The sequence below is a fragment of the Rhincodon typus genome, chromosome 31, assembly GCF_021869965.1.
Source record: "Rhincodon typus isolate 14 chromosome 31, sRhiTyp1.1, whole genome shotgun sequence".
Classification (NCBI taxonomy): domain Eukaryota; kingdom Metazoa; phylum Chordata; class Chondrichthyes; order Orectolobiformes; family Rhincodontidae; genus Rhincodon; species Rhincodon typus.
Window position 1 is genome coordinate 22,250,681 of NC_063362.1, and position 18,943 is coordinate 22,269,623.

Consider the following 18,943-nt stretch of genomic DNA (forward strand, 5'->3'; position numbering starts at 1 on the left):
TCACCCAAACCAGAGGGTATAGTTATAGATTCTTCAGTAATCTAACCAGGGGCTTTACAGCCCAGTGAATAAGTTAGATGCTGCTTGGGCTAGGGAAGGTGTTGGTTGAAGAAAATAAAACAAATCAGAGAAGCATTCCAGAACTAAATCTTATTCATGTGTGTAGGAACTAGATTCTGAACGACAGATTGAAACAGACCCAGGATATCCCTGTGACCATAGCCATGGATACAGAGAGGAAAACTAAAGACCCTGGCGGTTAAACAGCTGTATACTCACATTTCTGTAGGTGAGCAGCCTCTCAATCACGGGATGACTGTGCACTGGGATCCGCTTGGCCTTCAGTACTAGGTAAAAACTGATGTTTGTGCAGTAACTATGGATTAGAGAGATTTCATTAACGAGAATATCATAAATGTCTGAAAGTTTAAACCAAAAAGCAAAATGTAGAATATTTAAAATATGAAAGACACTGCTACTGGAAGTACAAATTATTTTTTATGTGCAGTACTTCACACTCTTTATAGAATAATACAAGAAAATCTCACATTCCCTCATCAGTGATTATTCTACGGTGACTGCTCCTACTCCTCAATATGTTGCTGAAATCCAACATTTCCAATAGTGATATATATCATTTTAGACAATAATCAAATAAACAGTAACCAATGAATAACATGCACCCAATTAAAATACTTGGACACTTTTCTCCTTTCCTATAAAATGGTGAAAAGATACATGCAGACACCATGTAAATTTAGAGCACATGGCCATTACTGACTTATATTTACTAATGAGCCACATACAGCGACTAGTGACTAACATGCTGGACATCCTGCATTTGAAGCATCTGCTTGGTTTCCCATCCCCACCAGTTTTTGGAAAAGATACAGATTCTCTAAGGTACTGTCAAAGAAACATACTTCAGGTACAGATGGTACTTGGTCTGCACATAGCTGGCACCCTGTGAATCAAGGCAGAACAATTATTACAAAATGATCCAGATATTTCAATCTCTGTTGATCTTCATCTGCACTCATTTAGTTATTTGTTCCATCATACCTTCCCTGCAGGTATCTTCCCACTCCGCACCATCTCCATCAGCGGGTGCAACTCATCCCTCAACTCAGCAAGCTGCAAAACGACAAATCAGAAACTAATCAACTGCTGAGTGTAACTTAGCAACAGTGGTTTAACAATCAATGCACAATCCTAACAATCAACATGTAAATAAAAAGATAGGAATGTCCAAGGTTTCTATCTTCTTAATAGCTCATGTAAAGGAAGATTTCTACAGTTAGTGAAAGTCAGACATCTTCCTGCAAAAAGGGGAAAGAAATCAAGGACGTTGTACTACTGCAACAGTTTCACACTTCAGACGCTGCATCCCATAGTAAGGCAACTGATGAAAAGTAAAACCTCCAGATTTGCATCTGAGCTAGGATGCACTTGAATTCAACTTTAGCAAAAAAAAATGTTTTTAAAAGGTGCATGGATTCAGCAGTGTCCCCCAATCTATGCTTTCCTGAAAACTGAGCTGTCACCAATTTTTCCTTGCTTTCTACATCAACAACTATAACTTGAAAAGAGATTAAAAGTTATTGAATTCAGAACACAGAGACTCTGCCTCGAGTACAATACAAATTCACAAGAGCAAACTGGAAATAGGCAAATCCTGTGCATTAAAATTAAACTTCCACTTCAGCTTTATTCATCCCTTTTCCCACCTTACTGCACCATTAATACAATACAGGTTGGATAGGCCATTGGTAAGCCAGTCAAGCAACTTTGCCTGTTTGAGAAAGTTCCCAGATCAGATAATTGAGAAGCAGATAAAGTGCATTTGGCCTGAATAAACATCTCAACACTCCAAAGTGCTCTGGGAATCTTTACTGGAAAGAACAGTCCCATTTCCATCAATAATCAACATATTCTTCTTTACACTTTATATGACAAACACAATTCATCACTACTTTCTCAAGGGTAAATGAGAGATGGGCAATAAAAATGCCTCTGCTAGTAATGTTCACATTCCAACAGCAAATAAAAAGAACAAATTGCACATGAAGTCTTTTATGGCTCTATAGCACACATCTGTTTTATTGTATTTTAGGTTTATTTATAATCCAATTTATATGCCACTTAACATCATTCAGAAATAAAACAGATCAGATGAATAGATTCAAGAGAAGCTTTCAACATTTTGTTAACCTTTGTTTTGAAGTCCTGAATGAGCTCCAGAAGTTCTGGTGACTCTTTCTTCAGCAGACTGATCTGCTCTTTATGTGACATTTTCTTCAAATCCTTTTTGATTTTCAGATCCTTTTGAGTTGCTTTCTCAGTTGCCTGCTCCTGGGCAAATGCCTGTGACAAGAACACACAAATAATCAAATCTTCAGCTTGGCCCTTCTTGAAAATCCTGCCTTCTTTGAGAGACAGTTGAAGGGACTCTGGCAGCCCTCAAGACATCTTGCCTCGTTGCTCATTCTTCCTAACACTGTGTTGGTAGAAGATTCTCTCAATTGATATTATTTAAACTTTGCAACGTGTAGTAATTAGGAAACAAAATCAAGGTTGACTGCTGATCTTTTACAAAGGAAAACCATGTAGAATTAGTCTTCCAACAAGTTAAGATAGCTGATAGGAGAGGACCCCCTGCACCTGATTTTGACATACACAAAAACAAATGATCAGAGGACAATGGTTTTTAGTTCCAAAGAATCAGGTTTCAATTTCAGCCGAGCAGAAAAATTAGGTTCTCAGTTTAGGAGACCAATTTCATCCTAGTAGCAGGCAACTTGTAACATGTACACAATCTCCAAGTTAGAGAGAGTTTATAGAAGTGTTTCGTTTTCCAAACTGAAAAAGAATCCAGGCCCTCATAACTGAGAGGAAGTCTTACAACTGTTCCATCAGTCCAAGAAGAAAAACCGTAAAGAGTCAGTTAAGTAAGAAATTTAAGAGTTCGGATAGGAGTAACATTTCTTGGAGATTTAGAATCTATAAAGGATTGTACTTGGAAAAGGATTTAATCATTGTTCTTGTGGTTTATGTTACGATCTTCTCACACCAACTTACAAAAATACAGCTGTTTTTTCTCCCCCTTCTGCAATAAAGGTATGTTGTTGCGTTAAATGAACTTTGACAGCCTCATGTTAATATGGTCAGGGACTAACCACCAATGTAACCAATTGAAAATATGAAAAAAAACACTTATGATCTATGAACGAGGTTACATTCTGGGATCTGGCTTGTACAGCTCCACCATAAATAAATAAATATGATCACAATGTCATAGCCAGGAAAGGGGCAGAATATGTACCAAACAGATACCAAGCGACTTCTTTCCAGAAATTGTAGAGAAAGAGAAAAAACATTCTGACTGTTCCAATATCTGTCCTAGAAGGGACACAGGAGCAAATGCTGATTCAAAAGATCACTCAGTAGAAAATTTTATACTTAGACATGGGTGACTTGATGCTGTTGAACATAAGCAGCTTTTAAAGTTTAAAAAAAAATTGCAAAATACTAAGGGCGTGAGGGATGTGGCTGGGTCTCACATTATAGCAGTCTGAGCTCTCTCTCCTATCCACCTCCCTCCATCAACTTTTGGCAGATCAGACAGCTAGGTGCAAAGATTAATTCTTCATGGAACTTAATGGTAAGGATTCTGCTTTCCCATTACTTTCTACAGGTCAGTTCCACTCAAACAAGCAACCCCAGCTATATGAATTGATACACTGTAAAGACAATGAATGCCAGAAATACAGCTGAAATTAAGCAAGTACTGTAAAAGCAGATGAAAGTTGAGCCAAACCTAAATTATGTGGAAGAAAGAAACCAGAATGTATAGGCCAGCACTTTTAGCTTAAAAAATAATACACAATAAAGAAGGATACCAGGGATGTCAACATTACCTCTGTTGCATCTAAAAAAAAAATTGTTGGGGAACTATTTGCTCAAGGTTGATAGGGATAGGGAAGTGAACGTTCTGTTCTGATAACTTCCTTTCAAGCTAACTTGACTTTACACACCAAATCTGAGGCAAGAACCACTTTCAAGCCTCAATATCCATCACCGGTTACCTGAATAAGGTCAAGTCCAAAGTCTTCCTCAGTCAGATTCTCTGCCAAACGCTTTTGAATACTCAAAGCTTCTTGTTCCTCCTCCTCAGCTTCTGCCAGTGCCTCTTCCTGACCCTTACCACCTGTGTATAAAAAGCCAGAAACTGAGAATCCAGTCACAGTAAATTTGTGTTTTACTGCAAAATGTTCATGAGGGCAAAATAGCACAAAATCTAAAATTCAAGATCATAATTTTCTAGCTGAGGATTCTCATCTCAAAATGAAGAGATTACCAATTAAGTAATCTGCAAAACTTGAAGCCAAAGTGCAATAACGTACCACGTTTTGTAAGGGTATCTGGAATCTGCTGCTTGCTGCATTCACACAACTCCCAGGATCAGTGGCAGAAAATTTCAAACAAGTCATGCATTGCCACAGAGTCGCTTGGAGATGAGACTTCAAGCAAAGATAAACATTCACCAATCTAGATATCCCAGTAACAACATCTACTGGTTCCAAAAGGTTGGATGTTGAGGAAATCTGCAACTCAGATCCAAATTTACTGCATCGTGGATGATATAAAGAATGATAATGGACACTTGAGGCATTGCATGCTAAAGTGGATCTCATTGCAATTTTTAAGACATAACATTATTCACAAGGTATTTGCAGATGAAGAAGATCCCTCATACCAGAATACAAATTCTGATGCCTAAGCAACAATCTTGATACAACAAAATCACAATTTGTGAACATGGAGGTGCAGGATTCCTCAATGAACATTTAACAGCTACAGAAGAAGACAATGTACTGAATGAGAAGGTACGAAATTTGGTCATAGAGTCATACAGTCTGGAAACAGTCTCTTTGGTCCAACTAGTCCATGCCGACCATAATCCCAAACTAAACCAGTCCCGCCTGTCTGCACTTGGCCCATTTCCCTCCAAACATTTTATTCATGTACTTATCTGAATGTCTTTTAAACATTGTAACTGTACCTGCATCCACCATTTCCTCTGGAAGTTCATTCCACAAACATGAACCACACTGTGTAAAAAAAAAAAAACTGCCATGTCTTTTTTGAATCTTTCTCCTCTCAAAAGGTTTTGGAGTAGATTTGTAGCTCGGGTTGTGGGTATTGTGGTTGGTTGGCTCGCCGAGCTTGTTCATTGTTCCGCAGACGTTTCATTACCCTGCTGGGTAACATCATCACTGCAGCTTTCGATGAAGCGTCGGTGTGTTTTGCCGCCTGGTTTTTAAAGTCTGGAGTCCGTTGAGCTGGATTACCTCACTTCCGGTTTTCCTTCGTAGTGGAGTGTATATGGGGTCGAGTTCCATGCTGCACTGATGATGTTATCCAGCAGGGTAATGAAACACTGCGGAACAACAAACCAGCTCGGCAAGCCAACCAACCAACCACAACTTTCTCCTCTCATCTTAAAAATATGCCCCCTAGTCTTGAAATTCCCCACCTTAGGGAAGATACCTACCATTCACTTTATCTATATCCCTGAATTTCTTTTTTTATATAAACCTCTAAGGTCACCTCTCAACTTCCTATGCTCCACTGGAAAAAGTCCCAGCCTATCCAGCATCTTCTTATAACTCAAATCCTCATTCCCGGCAACATCCTGGTAAATCTCTTCTGAACCCTGTCCAGCTTGATAATATCCTTCCTATAACAGGGAGACCAGAACTAGACACAGTACCCCAGAAGAAGCCTCACTGACATCCTGTACAACCTCAAGACAGCGTCCCAATTCCTATACTCAAAGCACTGAGCAATGAAGGCAATCATGTTAAACACCTTCTTAACCAACCTATTTACATGTGATGGAAAACTTCAAAGAATTATATACCTAAACCCTAGGTCTTTCTGTTCTACAACACTATCCAAGGCTCTAATTTTAATTGTATAAGTCTTGCCTTTGTTTGTTTTACCAAAACGGAATGGCTCACATTTATCCAAATTAAACTCCATCTGCCATTCTTCAGCCCTTTGACCCAACTGATCAAGATCTCTTGGTAATCTTAGATAACCTTCTTTACTATCCACTATACCACCAATCTTGATGTCACCAGCAAACTTATTAACCATGCTTTCTATATTCTCATCCAAATCATTTATATAGTGACAGACAAATGCAGATCTAGCACCCGGATCCTAAAATATAGTAGGAGAATGCAAGATGAGCTAATCTGCATTAACTCTATTATGCTCCAGAACATGCAATGAGCAATTAGCCTTCATTTGTCATAGTATTCAACATGTTATCACCACTACAGAATGTGACTCCTTTTCTCACTGCTACTCATAAAAACACCTCTCATCACATTGCAAGGGTAGCAAACGGCCTTGGAACAATCGAATGAGTACAGTGTGGCATAGCTCAAGTATCAGTGGACAACTGTGACTTTAGTATCATCAGTTCTGATTAGATTATGTCCAAAACATGACCCTATTTTCTCATTCTGGTGATAACTGATCTGTTATATAATTCCCATTTTAAAATGAATCTATTTTAATTCTCAAAGATGCTTTCAGTGCAGCGCATGCAACAAAAATGAAAATCTGTCTATCAAGAATTGGTCTACAATTTGACAAAATGCAACCAATGGAAGAATTCATTCCCTCTGCTGAAGACCATTTAAGATGGGAAATTACTGCACATACGCAGAAGCTCGTCGACATAGTCTGTGCTGTAATATGTAGCTTTCTTCTGGCCCCAGGCCAACTCATTGGGGAGACCTACAAAACAAAAAAAAGCAAAAGAAACATTAGTTTTAGTATAAAGCAAATAGTTCAGGAGAACAGTTTCCAATATGTATTCAGGTAATTTTAAGCAGGGATATACACTTCTAAGTCAGATGGTTCAAAACATAGTGCAATAAATCATGTTTAAAAAAAAATTTTGAATTTACAAGGCAAGGTAATATTGTAGAATTTATTAAAAAGTAACTGAGGAAAATGTAACAGCTGGTACACTTGGTTAATAAGAAATGGGATTGTCAATCTCACTCTTCAAACGAGAATTTATTCCTTAAAAAGAAAGGAGTGGCCAGACATGGAAAAGGCATCATGTTTAAGTTTCATTAACAATAATGTAGAGCAGCCAACTAGAGATCAAGCCAACCTACACTGGGTATTGTCTAATGAGAAAGGAACAATTGGCAATCTAGTTGTGCAAGGCCCTTTGGGTGTGAGTGACCATAACATGGCAGAATTCCTCATCAAGATGGAGTCACCTAATAGATTCTGCAATGAGTTCCTGAATCTAAACAGAGGAAGCGACAATGATATGAAGCATGAGTTAGTTATGTCAGATTGGCAAATGGTACTTACAGAGATGATGATAAAAAGATAATGGTAAACATTCAAAGAGCAAACTGGTGAAGTGCAATAATTGTTCATACCTGTCTGGCACAAAAGATAGGAAAGGTGGCTAAACCACAGTTTACAAAGGAAATTAGAGATAGTATTAGATCCAAGGAAGAGACATACAAATTGACCAGAAAAAACAAACAAAGACATGGGAGAGTGGGAGCAGTTGAGAATTCAGCAAAACAGGGCAAAGGGACTGATTAAGAAAGGGAAAGTAAAGTATAAGACTACAGTAGACTTGCGGGGAACGTAGAAACTGACTGTAAACATTTCTACAGTTATACGAAAAGAAAACCATCGGTGAAGACAAATATAGGCCCCTTTCAGTCAGAAACAGGAGAATTTTTAATGGGAAACAAAGAAATGGCTGGCCAACTACATACATTCTTTAGTTCTGCATTCACAAAAGGACATAAGTATAACATATCAAAAACATTGGGGAATAGTGTTTAGAGTGGGGGAGGTACTGAAGGCAGTATTGTTAGGGAAATGGCATTGGGCAAATTGATGGGATTGAAGGCTGATAAATCCTCAGGACCTGATAATCTACATCCAGGGTACTTAAATTGGCCCTGGAAAAAGTGGATGCATTGAAGAATGATTTTACGGTTGCGTGGATTTTATAGTGAGAAAAATAGTAAAATACAGTGAAAAGCTTCTCCACTGTTGCCATGGAATGGTGCTATTTTGAATAGTTTTAAGAATAAGAAAAAAAAAAATAAAGATTTGGCTTAAAGACAGTCCATCAGTCCTGAGCCAGCTCATCATCAACAATGCTTGTGTTGCCACCCTTCCTCCACCACCTCACCACTGTCTACACCAGACCGAAACAACAATAAAGTCGCCACTCTTCAGGCACCACCTTTCGCGGCTGGGCTGATGCTCCTCTGTCACCGCGCTGCCATCACTGTTGGTAATCTACCACGATTCTATAGCCTCTGGAACAGTGCCTACACATTGGAGAGTAGCTAACGTAATCCTTCTATTTAAGAAGGGGGAACAGAGAGAAAACCAGCAATGTGGACCAGTCACCCTTATGTCAGAGGTGAGAAAAAAATTGTTGGAATCCATTATAAAAGAATTAATTGCTCAGCATTTGGAAAACAGTGGCAGGATTGGATACTGTTAGCATGGATTTACAAAAGGGAACTCTTGCTTAACAAATCTACTGGAATTCTTCAAGGATGTAACGAATTGAGCAACTGAAGGGGAGCCAAATGCATGTGGCTTATTTGGACTTTCAGAACACTTTCAACAATAGCCCATGCAAGAGATTAGAATGTAAAATTAAAACATATAGGATGGGGATAACATATCAAGATGAATAGAAATTTGGGTGTCAAACAGGAAACAGAGAGTTGGGTAAATGGGTCTCTCTCTGAATCACAGGCAATGACCAGTTGAGTACCATAGGGATCAGTGCTAGGAATCCAGCTATTCACAATATATTTGTGATTTTGGATGAGGAAAATAAATGGCATTTCTCCATGTTTTCAGATGACACAAAGCTAGATAGGAGGGTGAACAGTGAGGATGATGCAGAGATGCTTCAATGTGATTTGGACAATATGAGTGAGTGCATGATGGATGAAGTATAATGCGGATAAAATGTGAGGTTATCCACATTGATAGCAAAAACAGGAAGGCAGATGTCATGCGAATGGTTATAAATTGAAAGAGGGAAATGTGCAACAAGACTTGGGCGTCCTTATACATCAGTCACTGAAGGTAAGCAAGGTGCAGCAGGCAGTAAAGGTGGCAAATGATAATTTGGCCTTCATATCGAGAAGGTTTGAGTACAAGAGCAGGTCTGTCCCACTTTAACTGTACAGGGCATTGATGATAATGCAATAATATGTACGGTTTCCCAACTTGAGGAAGGACATTCTTGCAATATAGGGAGGGCAGTAAAGGTTTACCTGATTGATTCTTGGGATGGCAGGACTGACCTATAAAATTCTAACAGGACTAGACAGGGTAGATACAGGAAGGATGTTCTTGATCACAAGGGAATCCAGCACCAGAGTTCACAATCTAAGAAAATGGGATAAAACATTTAGGACAGAGATGGGTAAAAATTTGTTACCGGCTCCTATGTTAGGTGGATGACTGTATCAGTTCCATTCATTTCTTGTACTGCAGAATGCAGTTTCCACCACCAGAGGTCGCTACAGCACTTGCTTACTGAGCCCAATAAAAGCTAAGATAACACAGTGTAGAGATAGTAGGAACTGCAGATGCTGGAGAATCCGAGACAACAAGGTGCAGGGCTGGATGAACACAGCAGGCCAGGCAGCACCAGAGGAGCAGGAAAGCTGACATTTTGGGTCTGGACCCTTCTTCAGAAAAATGACCGCTCTGATGCTGCTTGGCCTGCTGTGTTCATCCAGTTCTACACCTTGTTATCTCAGATTCTCCAGCATTGGCAGTTCCTACTATCTCTGAGTCAGTTTTAACACCAATAAATGCTAGTCGTGCAGTTGTTCATGGGGAAGCAAAAGACATACCCTATCCCTGAATATTGTGGTGCTATGGTCCTGGGAAATTCACCTAATCCCTCCCTGCAATCACACAGGATTTCTCCTCATTGAAGTCGAACCCATCCAAAGGGGATTTCAGCATGGACAGGTGAAGAGCAATTGATAAGTTTTGCTGAAACTCAGTGCATTATGTAAAATCTGACACATTGTAGCACCAAGCTCACCAGCTTCTGATCTGCCCTCAAGGTCACTATCCAAGTCAACATTTTCTTCATCATCCTCATCCTCCTCATCTTCCTCATCCTCCTCAGAGTCAGGTATCTCCAAGGGCATCACCTCTTCCTGTTGACACATTAAGGAAAAAATTTTAATTGGTAACTTTATTAATTTCTGCCTTAATAGGTATAAGTCACATAATAACCAAAGGGAAATGATGATGGAGGCATCATTCTCCAGAAACAGTAGCAATCAATACAAGAACCCAGGAACAGTTTCCCTTTAGTTCACACCTAGTGAACAGGCAAATTCTAAAGATGCCAACAAGGCTGAAACATATAAGGACAAACGTGGAGGCGAATCATTAAAAATACTGAGACAGATGAGAGGAAAGGAAAAGTATAAAGTACTTGTCTCCTGAGGCAGTTGACATTCTTGCAGGATTTAGGCAAGCTTGACAAGTGGCAGCAGTACTAGCTCAGGTGATCAAAGTGGTTTCAACAAGCTACTTTTAACATCAGCAACTCAGAAAAAAGCTGGTCAGTCTAGGGAGTGTAGGATTTCACAGAAGTAACGATTATTTAATCAGATACTTGGTCAAATAGGGTAAGTGCAAAAATGCCAATTGTTTATCCTTATGGGTGCAAGACAAAAAGCTTCAGTAACATCACTCTCTTTTCAGCAATATGAACATGGACAAAAGCAACTCATCAGACCTGCCCTGTACGAGCATGTCCACCTTCCATTTCTACTATGGCTCAGTTGGTAAAATACTGAATAATACAGTAAAATGTACCTTATCTGGCTGAAAGAAGCAGAAATGTTTTGGCAACCAGAATCTAATATTTCTCCCCTCATCAACCATTCATGATTATGTGCATTTCAGCAACTGGAAGCTATACCAGTGATAATTGACATCGCAATGCTTATGACAACCAGACTACCTGCAGCTGGCCAGAATTTTATAATAGCAAAGCTAAAAGTTACTAATGTTCTTTATAGAGGATCACTTGCTGTTGCAGTACTCATCCAGCAATGTTTTTGACTTCAAATAGCACAAGCCCCTAGGTCTATGAACTACCAAAAGAACTCAAAGGTGATCTGGTAGCAGATGATTGCCAAAGTCAACACCTCCTGTTGATCAGCATTTTTGATTTACATACACCCACTGTTCCCAGTGCATGGCAAAGAACACAAATCTTACTGGATAAACAGACTATTAACACATTTCTGTAAGTTATTTTTCACCAGTGGATTTAGAAACAAAGATTTTCTGAAAAGTCAGGTATTCTTCACAGGATTCAGGGTCAGTGCTGTAGAGATGATCACACCAACCTCATCCACTGAGTCTTCATTTGCATCATCCAGAATGACTCCATCAGCCAGCAGCTTCTGTTACACAAAATGACACTATCAGCATCCTCAATAAAGATGATTTAAGTTTCACAGTTCTGCAATGGGAAGGCATCAACATGCTATTATTCTTTTGCTTAATCTCAATTTGGCAAGTGGGGTTACGTATTTTTAATAGATTACCTTCTATAAAGTGCCTCTCCTCTGGAGTATTGTGCATAGTTCTGGTCACCAGTCTATAGGAAGGATGTGGAGGTCTTGGAGATTGTGTAAAAGAGGTTTACCAGAATATTGTCTGGATTGAAATATATTTGTTATAAGGACAGCTTGGACAAACTTGGATTGTTTTCACTAGACCTTCGGAGGTCAAGGGGTGAGCTGATAGAAGGACAGAAAATTATGAGAAGCACGGATAGGATGGAGAGTTGGGAGTCTTTTCTCCCCAGGGTGGAAATATCAAATACTAGGGGCTATAGTTTAATGTGAAATGGGCAAAGTTTAAAGGAGATGTGCAAGGAAAGTTTTGTTTTAAAAATGCAGAGGGTGGTAGGTGCCAGAAGCGGAGACAATAGCAATGTTTAAGAGATACTTAGACAGGCACGTGCACAAGCAGAGAATGGAGGGATATGGACCATGTGCAGACAGCTAGGATTAGTTTAGAATGGCATCATGGTCAGCACCGACACAATGTGTCTGCTGTACTGTTCTATTTTCTTCACAGTCTTTCATTCAACCAAGAGTACTCACGAGGTGGTAAAGATTCATTGCTTAATTTTGAAACTTTGAACATCCCATTAATGCTAAAGAATATGTGGGGGGAATTAAATACCATCCCTATCACTAGAGATGTGATAAGTCAAACATCTGGAGCCAAAGGCCAGGTAGGTCCCCTGGCCCTGGAGGCTTATATCCTAGCATTCCAAAAGAGGTAGTTGCATTGTTAATAATTTTTCAAAAAATTCATGGATTCTGGAGAAGGACCAAGGATTGGAAAACTGCTAATGTGACACCTCTGTTCAACAAGGGAGACAAAAAGCAGATAAGTATAAGCCACTTAGCCTAACACGTATTGTTGCAAAAGCATTAAAATCAATTATTAAGGAAGTAACACAAGGGCTCAGTGGTTAGCACTGCTCCCTCACAGTGCCAGGGAACCAGGTTCGATTCTACCCTTGGGTGGCTGTCTGTGTGGAGTTTGCACATTCTCCCAGTGTCTGCGTGGGTTTCCTCTGGGTGCTCCGGTTTCCTCCCACAGTCCAAAGATGCGCAGGCTAGGTGAATTGGCCATGCTAAATTGCCCATAGTGTTCAGGGATATTTAGATTAGGTGGGTTTATAGAGGGATGGGTCTGGGTGGGATGCTCTTGGGTCGGTGTGGACTTGTTGGGCTGAAGGGCCTATTTCCACACTGCAGGGATTCTATGATTCTTCTATGATAATGAAAGAACCTTTGGAAAATCATAATCTAATGAAGCAGAATCAGCATGGTGTCATGAAAGGGAAATTGTGCCTAACTAATTTATTAGAGATTTTCAAGCCAGTCTCAACCAAAATGGATAGAAGGAAACCAGTAAATGTGTTGTATTTGGACTTCTAGAAGGCATCCAACAAACTACTTTGCAAAAGATTCAATCATCAGGGCCCAAGGTGATGGAGGTAATGTATTGGCACGGACAGAGTATTGGTTAATGGGCAGGAAACAGTAAGTGGGAATAAGGGGCTGTTTCTCATGTTGATGACCTATAACCAGTGGGGTTCCACAGGGATCATTGCTGGGACCACAACCGTTTATTATATGTAGTAATGACTTGGAGTAAGGAAGTGAATGTACTATAGCCAAAGTTTTATAGAACAAAAGAATAGTATTTTTATTGAACGGTGCAGCAAGCTGAAGTATCTTCCAAGCCATACTTCTTGATGTTACATTTCAGTCACACACTTCAGTCAACCAGATTATAAATATTCACAATCATAACTGTAACTGCCAATAGGTTCTTCTCATATTTTAGCAGCAGCCTTCCCCCTATTGTTGCACTGTAGTAACTTGGTTTTGCAGTTGCAAGATCACCAGCCTGTTCTGTAGAGAAATTCAAATGTCTCAACTGTTTTCAAAATTCCCTTAATTTTTGCTACTTACTAAGTTACAACAGAACTTCAATCATTGCTTCTTCACCTTCTAACCAAGCTTCACCTGCAGATGACATTTGTCTCAACTCCCCACATGAAATACCATGGGAGATTGCTCAGTTACACATATGTTAGATCAAAACAAATTTCGCTGACTTCACAGCTACATTCGTGGTGTCTCAAACTCACCTGGAGCTTCTTCTGATGAAATTCATCCACATCATCATTAAAATATTCTGAAGAATTCTGCAACGGGACAAGAATAGAAGAGTACTTTATTGTCAAAGAAATACTACAGGCCCACATTCCACTTCATTGCCACAATGGTACCTGTCAATCCCAACCTGTCCTAAACCCAGCAGCCAATTAGCTTCCAAATTATCAGCCACAATGTTGACCATGGCAAATTCAAAGGTGGCTGATAATTTGGAACATTATTCCAACAATACATATATAACCAGACACATGGGGAATCTTCTTAAATATTTAACTTTTTCAGGTCATTAAGATATCTTCTGTCTTCCCAGTTTCCAGAGGGTTATTGAAGAGAAGTCTGTCTTGTTCCCAGAAATACATTTCTTTTTACTGAAAATTTAGAGAGATGACGCTTGTGATACACATGCAGATGTGTTTTATGACCAACTAAATCTCAAGCAATTTAAATCATCCATGGAGAGAGAGTTCATTACACTATTGAAATACTCTTAAAACAGAGCAAAACATGGAGCAACGTAGGACAGAGGTGACTGAAAGCATCATCACTGGTGTTAATGAAGAGAGTTCCAAAAAAAAAAGTCAGCCGCAGAACTGAATATTTCAGGTGATTTATGGCTGGTGGAGTTTGCACAGAGGATGCAGGGATGGAGTGAGGTTCTACATGCACTTAACTATGGTTTCAATTGAACATGCTGGAAGGGCTGTGTGATGAAAGGAGCAGGCATCTGTAATGACAGCGGATGTAATAAACAAGTTGAGTGTTATCCATCACAGGGTACGGGCAGCTGCTTTTTGGGCAAGTTGCAATTTATGTACCATAGGTGCAACAATTGCAATCTGATCATTGACACCAGTTGCTTGTTCCAACTTAAAGGTCTTGTGGTGCAGTGATTGTGTCCTTTCCACTATGCCAGAAGGTCAAGGTTCCATTCCCACCTTCCTTGGAGATGTGACATATCTGAACAGGTCAATTAAAAAACTGCTAGTTCTGACAAATCAGCAGCAACTTCAAAGGAGAGCAGGGAGGTTTTTAAGATGTTCAGTTCTGGGATGTTGCATATACTCCACTGTACTCACTTCACCATTCGTCAGCCAAAGCTCTGGAATTTCCTTCCAAAACCTATCTTGCTTTAACTCATTTCTTAACAGCCAACTTTTTTACCAAAGTTTTTGTCATTGGTCCTAATATTTCCTTCCATTACTCAAAATCAAATGTTGTCTGATAACATGCCTGTGAAGGATCTTGGGACATCTTTACAACTTTAAACATGCTACATAAATGCTAGTTCTTAGCATGGAAAATCTTGCCTCTTCAAATCAAGAACACTGGTGATTTGTCCCACGGCAGTTTGGGAACTGTTGCTAACTCAGAAAGACTACTTTAAGTTTAGATAATGGTTAAAGCACTCCTTTACGCGAAACCAGACATTTCTACACCATAAAATGTCACACAATTGCAAGCAATTTTGTCCCATATTACCCAAACAGATATTTATGGCTAAGTTAACAATCTACTTCTGGCTATCTGTTCATTATCAGTGTCTTATAAATGGGTTTAGCATAAATTCCTTGCTTTTCACTTTACTAATTCAAGTCTTTGGAGTCGGAAAATTTGTTGACTTTTTTATAGTTTTGACTCATTTGCAAACAAGAAAATAGCACTCTCCCCGTGCCTGCGTGGGTTTCCTCCCACAGTCCAAAGATGTGCAGGCTAGGTGGATTGGCCATGTTAAATTGCCCATAGTGTTCAGGGACGTGTAGATTAGGGGGATGGGCCTGGGTGGAATGCTCCGAGGGTTGGTGTGGACTTGTTGGGCCGAAGTCGTGAGTATCTATTAAAAATAGTCAACCCCTGGGGAGCACCACCGTATTCTAAACTGCACTTATATAGCACCATTAATGCAGTAAAGTATCCAAAGGTATTTCAAAGAAGTGTGATCAGGGAGGCTGACAATGAATTACACAACAGGGATGAAAACTAGGTGCACACAAAGAAGTAGATTTTATGGAGTACTTGACAAATACGAAAACAGGATAGAGTGGCAGAGGAGTTTAGGGAGGAAAACACCAGAGCTCGCAGCATAGGTAGCTGAAAGCATCGTCGTCTTGGAGGGATTAAAATCAGGGCTGCTGATTAGGTCAGAATTGGAGGAATGCAGAAATTTGAAGTTTGAAGGGCTGAAGAAGATTACAGAAATAGGGAGGAGGAAGGCTATGGAAGAATTTGAAAACAAGAATGAGAATTTTAAAATTGTAGCATTGCTTGATCAGGAGCCAATGTAAGACTACATGCACACAGATGATGGATGAAGGAGGCTTAGTTCGAGTTAGGATGTAAACAGCAATTTTCAATGCTTCGTGTTCAGAAAACCAAATATAGGTCAGCATAACCGTGATGAAATAATCATGGCAAAAATAACAAGGACATTAAAGGGGTATTACAGTGGAAAATGAACTGAAACAAGGTAGTCAGGCAATTTGGGATGAGGGAATAGGCAGTAGATATTTTCATTGCTATTCTCTGCCTTCTATCCCTTAACCAATTTTGCACGCACACTGACACTTTAATCCCATGTACTTTAATTTTGCTAATATGTCTGTTATGTGGTAGTCAAGTACTTTATGAAATTCCATATTCATAGCAATGATATTGTCATAAAGCTTTTATTACATCAATGTAGGATTGTACATCAATTTAACTTACTAAAACATATGTCCTCCACAAGGCAATTAGGAAATGGGCTCAACCTGTTAATACTCACAATATCTGGATTTGGTAAATCGCTGTATGTTTTAGGGTCATCACTATCATCATCCACCTGCTGCTTGGGCTTCTGCCTACTGGACCTGCTGTAAACAATTTGAAAATAAGACCCCACATGTTAATTGTTCTTCTCTCTACAAATGCTGCCAAAACTGCTACTTGCAAAATTTTGTTCTAATTATAGATTCATGAATACACACTATTGCATAAACTGCACCCCCCACCCATTTAAAACATAGTCTGACTTAGATTCTTCTGTTTTATATACCTTTGTGATGTTTTTCTGGTTATTTACAGAATAAGCGGTAAGAAACCAGAAGTGTGTAACAAAATAAAGCCTTATCTAGTCTTAGTACCAGGTGAGGAAGTTTGTGTTGAGGGGCCCAAGACATTGGAAACAAGGCTGACCACCTAAAACTCATATTGGTAGACAGAGGACTTTCAATCTAAGCTACAAAAACAGAAATTGCCAGGAAAGCTCAGCAAGCCATTGTTAGTCCATTGTCAATCCGTTGTTAGCCATTAATAGGCTCCATTAGTAGCTATTCATCCTTTGTCCAACTGTTCTTCTCTCTCTTTAGGCTTTATCTCCACCTATTATCTCCTTATGCCTTTCAACACCCTACCTTCTGCATAAAAACCAACATTTTCCTAGCTACCATCAGTTCTGAGGAAGGGTCACTGGATCCGAAACGTAAACTCTGATTTCTCTCAATGTGGAGATACCCGTGTTGGGCTGATGTGGACAAAGTCAGAAGTCACACGACACCAAGTAAAGTCCTAAGAAAGGGTGTAAACCGAAACGTAGACTTTCCTGCTCCTCTGATGCTGCCTGACCTGCTGTGTTCCTCCAGATCCACACTGTATTGACACTGACTCTAGCATCTGCAGTTTTTGCTATCTCCAAGTTATAGTCCAACGGGTTTATTTAAAAGCACAAGCTTTCTAAGTGTTCTTCCTTCGTTAGGTGAAGTCCTGATGAAGGAGTAGCGCTTTGAAAGGTTGTAATTTAAAATAAACCTGCTGGACTGTAACCTGGTGTCGTGTGGCTTTTGACTGATTTCTCTCCACATTTGAACATAAGAACTAGGAGCAGGAGTAGGCCGTCTGGCCCTTCGAGCCTGCTCCGCCATTCAATAAGATCATGGCTGATCTTTTCGTGGACTCAGATCCACTTACCCGTGTTCTCACCGTATCCCTTAATTCCTTTATTGTTCAAAAAAAAATCTACCTTTTTTTAAAAAACGTTTACTGAAGTAGAGTCAACTACTTCACTGGGCAAGGAATTCCATAGATTAACAACCCTCTGGGTGAAGAAATTCCTTCTCAATTCAGTCCTAAATCTGCTCCCTCTAATGTCGAGGCTATGCCTTCTTGTCCTAGCTTCACCTGCCAGTGGAAACATCCTCTCTACTTCTATCTTATCTATTCCCTTCATAATTTTATATGTTTCTATAAGATCCCCCCTCAATCTTCTGAATTCCAATGAATATAATCCCAATCTACTCAGTCTCTCCTCATAAGCCAACCCCCTCAACTCCGGAATCAAACTAGTGAACCTCCTTTGCACCCCCTCCAGTGCCAATACATCCTTTCTCAAGTAAAGGATGCTGCCAAAACTGCTGAGTTTTTCCAGCACTTCCTGCTTTTGTTTCTGATTTCCAGCACCCGCAGTTCTTTCGCCATTTTAAAAATTAAATCTAAACCAGATGGATGTGTGCCCAGATTCTGAGAAAGAGGGAGAACATTCTCAATCATTTACAGGCGAATACAGCAACAACTCCCAGAGCAACTCGGATCAAACATCTGACCAGGGGAAGTGAGAAACTCAAACTCTCTTCCCTCCCCCCAGATTTTCTACCCTACTCCCGACCTTTCTACGTTCCCTCTCCGACAACCCCCAACATTGAATTACCCTCCCACCGTCAGCAGTTACTTTCTCACCGGCGATTCCTCATGGTCTCCGACAGCAACTAGTCCTACCCTTTAATGTCCCGGACACAACTACGGTGAAATGTAACAGTTCCCCCTTTGCGCGAGTGTCAGGAAGGGCCAAATTCATCGAATAGCGATTTAGTTTTGCTCGGATACTATCTTACATAGCGAATGTTCCCTCTGTGGTCTGGTTTTATTTCCAGATTTCGAACGTCCTCAGTATTTTGGTTAGTTATATTTCCCTTACCCGGAACCTTTCTTTAACCGGACAATTTCCGGTATGCGGTGGACTATTCCATTGCAACTGGAGGGGGGGAGTTTGTTCACATACACCCTATTTCACAAAGTGTTACTTATCTACTTTAATATTCGAAGTAAAATTCGTTTATAATCGTATATAATTAATA

The 18,943-nt window shown here is 39.8% G+C and overlaps 2 protein-coding genes across 3 annotated transcripts in view; one reads left to right on the forward strand and one right to left on the reverse strand.

The window, feature by feature from the left end:
• The window catches only part of zmynd12 (zinc finger, MYND-type containing 12), a 234,970-nt gene that overhangs the window by 10,494 nt on the left and 205,533 nt on the right, over positions 1–18,943 (forward strand). The window lies entirely within an intron of this gene.
• Positions 39–18,710, reverse strand: utp3 (UTP3 small subunit processome component). Of its 2 annotated transcripts, none has more exons than XM_048615043.1 (11): positions 18,546–18,710; positions 16,600–16,684; positions 13,811–13,867; positions 11,478–11,534; positions 10,151–10,268; positions 6,739–6,813; positions 4,086–4,207; positions 2,212–2,364; positions 1,063–1,134; positions 924–964; positions 39–376 (listed from the first exon to the last, which is right to left on the reverse strand). In XM_048615043.1, the coding sequence occupies exons 1-11, from the start codon at positions 18,557–18,559 to the stop codon at positions 244–246; spliced, it is 927 nt and encodes a 308-aa protein (XP_048471000.1). In that variant the 5' UTR covers positions 18,560–18,710; the 3' UTR covers positions 39–243. The 2 variants fall into 2 exon arrangements, with proteins under 2 accessions (XP_048471000.1, XP_020369934.2); XM_020514345.2 differs by having other exon boundaries at positions 40–376; positions 16,600–16,687; positions 18,546–18,709.

Coding starts and splice junctions, on each gene's coding strand:
- utp3 (XM_020514345.2), bottom strand. Junction 4,208..6,738: donor CTATGTCGACGAGCTTCTGC/GTATGTGCAGTA, acceptor TTTTATACACAG/GTGGTAAGGGTCAGGAAGAG. Junction 2,365..4,085: donor TTGGACTTGACCTTATTCAG/GTAACCGGTGAT, acceptor TTCTTGTCACAG/GCATTTGCCCAGGAGCAGGC.